General features: G+C 48.9%; 2 protein-coding genes across 2 annotated transcripts; one reads left to right on the forward strand and one right to left on the reverse strand.

Annotated features, from left to right (window-relative positions):
• Positions 1–730: 730 nt before the first annotated feature.
• On the forward strand, positions 731–2,811 carry GCG54_00002029 (Cytochrome P450 monooxygenase sdnE; the record flags this gene model as incomplete). Its single annotated transcript, XM_045402128.1, is given in 9 exon segments — positions 731–825; positions 845–996; positions 1,058–1,208; positions 1,256–1,437; positions 1,489–1,595; positions 1,646–1,756; positions 1,805–2,200; positions 2,379–2,557; positions 2,613–2,811. 9 exon segments carry the CDS (start codon positions 731–733, stop codon positions 2,809–2,811), a joined length of 1,572 nt encoding a protein of 523 aa, XP_045264410.1.
• A 3,183-nt stretch (positions 2,812–5,994) lies between these two features.
• GCG54_00002030 (uncharacterized protein) lies at positions 5,995–7,200 on the reverse strand (the record flags this gene model as incomplete). Its single annotated transcript, XM_045402129.1, has 4 exons — positions 5,995–6,376; positions 6,440–6,813; positions 6,868–6,935; positions 6,987–7,200. 4 exons carry the CDS (start codon positions 7,198–7,200, stop codon positions 5,995–5,997), a joined length of 1,038 nt encoding a protein of 345 aa, XP_045264411.1.
• Positions 7,201–8,801: the final 1,601 nt, after the last annotated feature.

The raw sequence follows: 8,801 nt of genomic DNA on the forward strand, positions 1-8,801 counted from the left end.
AGAGCGAAACCCTTCCAATGGCGGTAATTTTGACTCGCGTGATGTGGGACTGGATGACGGCATCGGCATGTAGGTACTAAACGGCTTTAGCAACACGCGCAAGCAACAGCCCTCTATTGTTAGCGAGGTGAGCTCAGGTTATATGGAGATGTTTTTTTATTGAGAAGAGTCCTCAGAGATTTATCAATCGTCAAGCGCTTTTTTCATTGTATCTTTCCGGTTGGCGCATGCATTTTCTGCGCTCAAATCGACCCCAAATGTTACGAATCTACAACGGAGCTAGCTCCGCCTGCGGTAACACGGCACCCAATTTTTGTAATCAATACTTCTCGTAAATGGCTGGATGCAGCATCGTAAATTGAAGTCAAACAGCGAACGACGTGTCAGCTTATGTGACCCGGTGTCAAGTTTCATCAAACCCGCCGAAGGGTTGTTATCCGGGTTGACTTCCAGTTACGGAAATTCTGCATGGGTTTGAGGGTAAAGGCAATCACGCAATCGGTTCTAGCAAGGTGAAATGATAGCGGTCAGACAATTGTCAGATAAAATTCGCGGTAGATAATCTGAGTTGAAAATAAGTCGCCGGAGCTATTGATGCAATTTCGAAGTTGCCTCGGCTCATGCTCTGATCCTCTTCGTGGACAACTTGGACGTAACTGCACCTGCATATTCCCATCCTCTGAGAGGCAGTCAAACTTCACGGCCTCGGTTTGAAGAATAATACTCAGCCATGGCTCTACTTGCCGTAACACTTTTGGGTCTCTTGGTGTTGGTGGCATTGACAATAGTAAAGGTGACGACGATCAATGACAAACACATTCATCGGTTGACCGCTTACTCACAGCTCGCAGACCTTCACTAAGCTTCGCACGTCGTCTCTATCCCACTTACCAAAAGCCGGCTGGGGAGCGAATTACTCACGTCTGCTATGGATCTTCTGGCAAGAGTACAGAGGCAACGTTACCCTGAAGCTTCCCGAGCTTCACGAACGGCTAGGTGCTTATCGCGATTCAGAGTGTCGCTGCTGGTACAACGAGACTGATTCATGTGGCGGCAGGTCCCCTTGTCCAGATAGGTCCTAACGAAGTCTCATTCTATTCCATGGAAATTTACGACGCAGTGCATAAGCTCAACAGTGGTTTCGTAAAAGACCCGCGCAACTATGGCGAATTCGTCCAAGGCGGCCATCCAGCACTTTTCTCAATCACGTAAGCTGATTTGCTGAATCTAAGTAATTATAACTGAGAGCAATAAGTCATCCAGAAGAACATGCGAAGCGTCGAAGAATACTTGGCCAGTTATACAGCCGCAGCAAAATTGGGCATTTGGAAGAGCTAATGCTCAAGCATGTGGACCATTTTGTTGAGATGACTCGCCAAAAGTTTGGTGCATTTGACATTGGACCGGCATGTAGAGCGCTTGAGGCAGACATTATTTGTACCTTGGCATGAAGCATCCCAAAGCTGTATCATGACTAACTAGCTGCAGCGGAATTCTCTTTCGGTGAGGCACTTCATGCCATTACTGCTTGGTCTAAAGAAGAAGAGCTCGCGATAGTATCCAAGAACGACCATAAAGCGACGTTGATGCCTTTGGTAGGTTCATCATCAACAGGAATGGAGAAGCAACAGACTGACTTGATTAGCTTATGAACTGTCCGACGCTGTATGAGCTTTGGATTTCTATTGAAGACATCGTCTGCCGAGCTACTGGGTCACGAGTCTCGTACAAAAAAGGCCTTGCGCAATACGACCAGGTTTGTAACGTGTCAACGCCGCTCTATCCCCGACTTATGATATTTTAGTGGACACACAATGCCTGGACTCGCAACAAGCTCGCCGAAAAACCGACACCCTCTGAATTTCCCAACTTGATCAGAGTCATGGTGGCAGCCGGTGTTCCATCCCAAACCGCACTGTCCGAAGCCAAAGAGAACCTGGGACCAGGAACAGACACAACTTCAGCTTCATTGGCACACACCCTGTACGCACTGTCCAAAAACCAAGTGTTCCAACAAGCGCTCTATGAAGATCTTGCTCGCGTGGGTTTCCCAATCGACTTGACTTCTTTGGAGAACATTCCTCGACTGAAGGCCTGCGTGAAGGAAGGCGTTCGTTGGGCCGGTGCAGCTGCTGCGATGTTGCCCCGAGTTGTCCCAAAGGGCGGCGTGGAGCTTCTTGGTAAATTCATCCCAGAAGGGGTAGGTGCCATTCACTATTGTTCTATTTCTGCAATTGTCATTTGCGTGTCTCGCCTTGTCTCTTTCGTGTCTTCTGTGGCACTTCTTGCCGTTTGTAAACGAAACTTTTGGCTTGCATCTTCATTCAGTATTGTTCGACTTGTCTAAGAAGATTTGTCTGATTTACTGACCAACAAAGACCGTGTTGACTTCATCGCCAATTTGGTATTTGCGAGACAAGTCTGCATTTCCAAACCCCGAGTTGTTCAATCCATACCGTTGGATCAACGAGAGGGGAATGGCAATCAAAGAAGACACTCTTCGAGACAAATTCTATGTTCCATTCTCGAAAGGTCCAAACATTTGCATCGGCCTCCAGTAAGTCACCATTCTCCGCATGGTACAAAACCTATCTGACGTTTGATCTGAATAGCTTTTCCTACTACGAACTGTACCTCAGCTTGGCGAAGATCATCCAGAGTTTTGAGTTGGTTGCCCCTGATGAGTCTTCAAGTCACTCATACGGCCACGGCTGGATACCGGTAGAGCTGCCAAAGAGACGGGAATGGGTAGCTGCTGTGCCTACAGACCCGCTGCTCGTCAAAGTTCTGTCGAGGAGACAGGTCGGTTGAGAAGTGAGGTGACATACAGAATCTGCAGGTGTCTGGCTGACAAGAATGTCTGAAGCTAATGTTTTGCTGGAGCTTGGTACGTGTTGTAGAGAAATTTGATTCTCCGAAACTGTTTGTCACAGTTCAGCAAAGGAAACACAGCCAACAAACAAACTCTAGAATGATGGGGTTTTATGTAGATATTGAGGGCTTCCCTTCTCCGTGATTAATTCAACGAAGTGAGATTGCCGTGAACTTCCACACGTGGGGTGAAGTCAGTCCAATTGTTCTTGGCCAATCTTCATAGAATTCCACGGAAAATCGCATTCAAGCTAGGTTTCCCAGGTGCATAGTCAGTTCTATATAAGGTGGCTATTCCCCGCGGGTCACACTTAGGTGGATGTCTACGCAGCGCAGAAGGAATCAGTCAACAACATAGAGCAGATTGAACGACAGCACTCGCAAAAAGCCATGGACAAAATCAAACCATGCCAATCTCACCCGCAAAACATGGGCTATCTAGCACATCTGCCTTTGAAGAGAGGCTGCTACTTTCCCCATGACTTGATCAATGGGGTCATAGATGAGATCGAAAAGATACCGACATCCCAAGATTTGACCCGCGCCCGAGACGAGCTCTGTCACGCCATAGTCAAAGGCTACACAGAGAAGTTCAAAAGCGACCGTTCCAGTCATCACAAGCACATACGCAGATGCGCCGAGTTGATCGATCAACTGTTTTTCGCCGGTCAACTTACACAAACCGACAGGTATCGGTCGCAGAAAGACCGTTACTGTCTCGAAATTGACATCAGACTTTTCGATCCCGAGATGACCACTTGGAGCACTTCATCAATCATCACGAATTACCTCGATTGCCCGCCGACTCGTGCACGCATTGACATCAACACTTATGGCGACTACTACAGTGTCGCAGACATCATCTGCTTTGTGATTCATGAGATGGCACATTGCTTCATTGACTTGTTCTCGTGCGAAGGTGGAGCTTGCAGATGCATTCGTAGTCATTACACACAGGGAAGGCATGGCCTACATTTGTTTGATTTATTACAGTCGATCAGGAGGGCGATTGCTTCTTGGGTGCCAGCTCATCCCAAGACGTCCGAATTTGCAAAATCGGATGCGGGCGAGTGCAGTCACCCGGAAAGAATTCCACGCGTATTCCGCACATGGATCAGCAGAATCTTTTCAAAGCATAGAAAACCCAGAGAAATAGGGAAACAGAGATAGAGGAGAAGGGAAGCATTTGATTCCGGTCGCGGTTGACCTTCGTGTCCAAGAAGCGGGGTTATCTATAGCAGAAAACAAACATCGTGTCCTCAACACCTATTTCGGTCCTGTAATTGTAATACTTTCACCGCTGAGCGCTCTTTGTCGAGCTAATTCGTGAGTTATTGATATGGGTCTATCACAAATCACTCGCAATGATTCCGCCAGGCGTATTGATGAATGCTGTGAATTAACTTCCCGCATCATTTAAATCACTTTGCCTATGCGCAGGTAAGATATATTGAGCTGTGGAGTTCTTACGAAACCTTCGCGTTCGTATCGGTATCGCTTTCGTACCGAGTAGGGATCAGCGGTGAGTTGAGTTGACCAAAACCCAGGGTTAATGCGTGCTCGGCCTTCATTGGCCTGTCAGTAAACATAGCTTCGAACTTTCGCGGATCCCGCGCCGCAGACCTGCTCACTATGTCTATTCGCAACTTGGTAGTTATTGATTTGCGTAACTCGCAAGTTCTGTAAAGTTCACAACCAACGTCGGCTTGCCGATAGGATGTAAATGAATCATCCACTTAGCGTGATTGATTTCCCCGATGAGTCCAAACCCTGAGAGAGATGGTAGGTTATAAATAAGACGATCATCTCTGGGGAATTGCGACCAGTTCACTGAATTTATTACTATCACTACACTTACTAAGCCTAAGCACCCGCATCTCCAATCGTTCAACATGCGTCTGTCCGCGTCCGTTCTATTTGGTGCGTACGGATTCAGAACAGGCAATTGTACTTGATCTCTGACGAAAGACTAGCTGCCATGGTCGGCTCCTCCATGGCTCAAACCTATGTTGGAAATTGTGCTGTCGACACTGGATCTTGGAGCTCGGAAGCAGACCAAAGAGCCTGTTGCCCCGGCAAGGTTTCACAGTATGCTCAGAACTGGGAAGTAAGTCATCAACGTTATCTCGACGGCTCCATCAACGTAGGCTCATCCTTTTTTCCTCATAGTGCTGTATTCCTGAGTCTGTGTACACAAGTTACCGCAGCTGCTGTCTCGGCCGTGGCAAGGTGGCGTCATTGAGCGGTTCTCAATGCTCTTGAGCACATGCATACATCAAACCCTCATAGATACTTCAATAGCAGTGAGTCCAAGATGTTTGGGATGAGCCCTTTGAATTGATTTGTGATCCTATTAAGCCTTGAGCTTCGTGTGAAGATGAAGCGCACGATGAGAAGTCGCGTCCATGAATAAAGAATAAATTTGACGATAGAGACAACAGAGGTACCAACACGCTTTCTCAAGTGAGCTAGAAAGAACGCACGGTGGTAATTAGAACGCGAAATCATAGTTACGTGGAAGAATATTGGGGCCCCTCACCTGGTAAAAAACCTTTAACTTCATGTCTCGGCATACCAACCAGGATACCATGAGAAGAGTCAGAGGCGATGATTCAACCCCAAATCAGTGTTACAGGGTCTCAAGTGTCTTGCGCTAGGGTGCTATGGGTGTGATCCTTTTTGGCCAGTGAACATACCTCCCCTAAAGATGTTCATCCAATGCATCGCCGAGGCTACGGGTAGGGATCTTGGCTGTTATGTTGAGCGTAGTTCGTATCTACTTTATCGAAACACAATATGCTTGAATGAACTTGGTGCTGAGTAGATCGAAATTCTCTGTCATCGTGGCGCCAGAGATAGCCATGGGGATTGCTTATGATGGCAAGAGAATCAGTGCACTACCCCGAGCTATAGTGAGGGAAAGATGTAATATGTTGTTGTTATGCTATTATTGTCTTTTTTCTTCACACGCAAATAAGAATTGTGGTATCAGTCCAACATTCTTATGAACTCCGCCATCGCCATGATTAATCCCGAGCTAATGGGAGAAAGAATTAAATCACCATATTCCTTTGCGCCGACCAAACCGCATGACATCATTATTCATGAGACCGTCCCGATACCTCATACAGGAGGCAATGAAGATGATGTACTCTGCTCGCTGCGATCTCTCTCACTCTCCACGACAAAGTTTCCAAAAGCCGACGGCTTCTCCCCAGGTGAGTTGGTCTGGCTGGTCTCCAATGTCTTGCCAGTGGCAGACTGCGCCACGCTCGATGGCGTGGGTCCGAAGTTGCGGCTGTTCCGGTTGTTCGAGGACACAGCCTGTCTGGTGGCGACGACCAGACCCATCCTGGCGAGGAGGGCCTTGAGGGGCGGGAGGCAGAGGCACACCATGGCTGCCGACAACTCGCCCATCGACCATAGCGCGGGCTTTACGTTCCAGTACGTGAAGTCTGCTTGGATATTGAGGAACTGCAGACGGAAGACAGAGATGGCGACGATGCTACAAGGAAAATTGTCAGGTTCTCATCGGCTTAGATTTTCGAAGGGGAGTGGGTAGGCTTACAAGAATCCGAGACTAAAGATCCCCAACAGGTACCATTTCTGAGAACGAGGGAGCTGAAGCTTCATCAGGGCTGGCAATGGAAGCAAGAAGATGATGACGTCGGTGATGATGCTGCAGGCTCCGAAGACGTAATAGAGAACCTGCTGGGACAGGCACTTCGCAGGAATGCTGTGGTCCCAGAACCCAGCGATGGGTGTGCAAAATGCCAGCGACATGATGACAACAGAAACTCCCCAAGCTGTCACGAGGACCATAGCAGCAATATAGAATTTCCGCATGTGGCCCGAGGCTAGGACGCGGTAGTACTGGAGGAGGAACGCCATTTTGAAAGATAGATGTCCTAGGCCATAGAAAACGACAGAGACCCAAAAACACTGTTGAAATCCTGATCAGAAAAGTTCGAAGGGTAATGGTAGGGGCTTGCTCACCTTGGTAAACTCGACATACTCAGGCACAGATACCGTCTGAATGTGCTTTCCAAGGCCGTATCGCGTCACTGGTACTAGTCAGTTGTGTGTTCGCGAACAAGGATGTGGACAAGACGAACTTGTTGCGATGGCGATTCCGCAGCCTAGAACCGGTATCAAAGAGAATGCTGCGGCCCAGTCGTCCGGCCCAGTTGACTTGACGACATGTATTCGGGTCCATAACCGAAGGACCAGGAAGAAGGTTGAGAGGACGAAACACATCGTCACCACTCCGATAACGGTAGCCGACCTATCCTCCGCCATCTCCTCGGGTGTAAGCTTCGGCAAATCCATGTCGATAAGGAGGCGACACAAAATCTCGCGATGTGTCTGTCTCCTGGGTTGGTATTGCGAAAATAGAAACCTCACACAAAGACTTCCGGGGGCAGGGGGGGGAATTGGTGGGGTAAGCGACAGCTTTATAAACCTATCGATTCAAAAGACGAAAGATTTACATGATTAGTTATTCTTGGCGAAAGCGAGAGAAGAAAGACGACCACATTCTTTGGCTTGCCCGGACTGATTCGCTGATTGTCAGCAGGGCTGCGCAACTTTGGATGAATGCAGCGCAAGGCGCTTAGCAGCAAAGAAAGCAGCTGTCGATCCGTGGGCGATCAGGAATGTGACAAAAATGGGAAATCGAGGATGCTATTTCGCCGCATCGGGACGGGCTAGTGGACTTCCCCGGTGGTCTAGTTCTCCTTAGCCGACCGTGACTAGATCGTGTCATTCCGGACGGCCCCCCAGCCGTGTGGTTGGCGAGGAAGCTTTTGGTGGCGGCGTTCTAGCTCGCGGGACACGGGTTACCGTTTTCACAGATCAGCTCATCGGACAAAAGACGAGAGCAGAGCATTTCCAGCAAAATTTCGATGTGGGCGCTTAGTCGTCGTTCAATTTGGTAAGGACTCGCGCACTAACATGAAGCGCCGTTCTTCGAAGCTGTGCGTGGTCGCAAGCCAGCTACAGGGTCACAGCAGGACCCTGGGTTTTCTCGTGTGTATTGCCTCAAGAGGCAAGAAGCTGAGCCTTTGTATGGCGCAGATCTTGAGAGACGGTGCGCTGAAGAACCGACAGCTCCACGTGGCTTCGCCCTGATTTCGCCGCATCGGGTTACCACCGGTTCTTGGACGACACCGAGCTGACTGGTTTGACAGCTGAGGGCGTGGATGGTTCTGTGTGATGACTAACTTGGTTCACGGTCTGGGGAATGCCGAGACGCCCCTCTAGCGTTCTCTAGCCTCGCCGAGGTCAGCGAGGTGACGATCTTGGCATGCCTGGTAGGTGTGATGTAGGGTGATGGCTCAGATATAACGTTAAGTTCATCTTGCGTATGGGCTGCCAATGGTCGTGATGCCCTCATGTTGACTTCGACGCTTCGTGCGAGTGATGCTCATCTCGGCTTCATCTGGTATCGGCTCCGACGATGTAGTCGGGTTGGTGCATGTTGAGCCTCCCTGTGTCTCCTACAGGGTTTCTGAACGGCCCCACCGCCGATTGGAAGTGGTATTCACGTGCTCTCTGTTGGAAGTGCGTCTGACAGCCAAGACATGCAGGATATCTTAAACGGCAACCACCCCCACAATTTAATCGTCTCACCGATTGCTCGGACTTTCTATGCAGTTGAGCAAACATCTGCTTCCGGTAAGATGTGCTGGTGAGTTGTTAAATAGTGCTCCAAGTCTCTTCACCGCCGGACTCCGGGAAGATGGAAAGACCGGTCTGCTTCAGTCCGGGTCGATGGAATAGTCGATCTTGTTTGTTGAAGAATCCAAATGACACCATGAGATTACAGCAATATTGCAAGATCTCTTTTCCAAACTGCTCGACCGCCTTACATCTCTTTATTAAAGCTACGCCATTCGTGTTCGTATCTAAGAGTCATTTTGCTTGCTGGT

Source organism: Colletotrichum gloeosporioides (assembly GCF_011800055.1).
Source record: "Colletotrichum gloeosporioides strain Lc1 chromosome Unknown consensus_45, whole genome shotgun sequence".
Taxonomy (NCBI): domain Eukaryota; kingdom Fungi; phylum Ascomycota; class Sordariomycetes; order Glomerellales; family Glomerellaceae; genus Colletotrichum; species Colletotrichum gloeosporioides.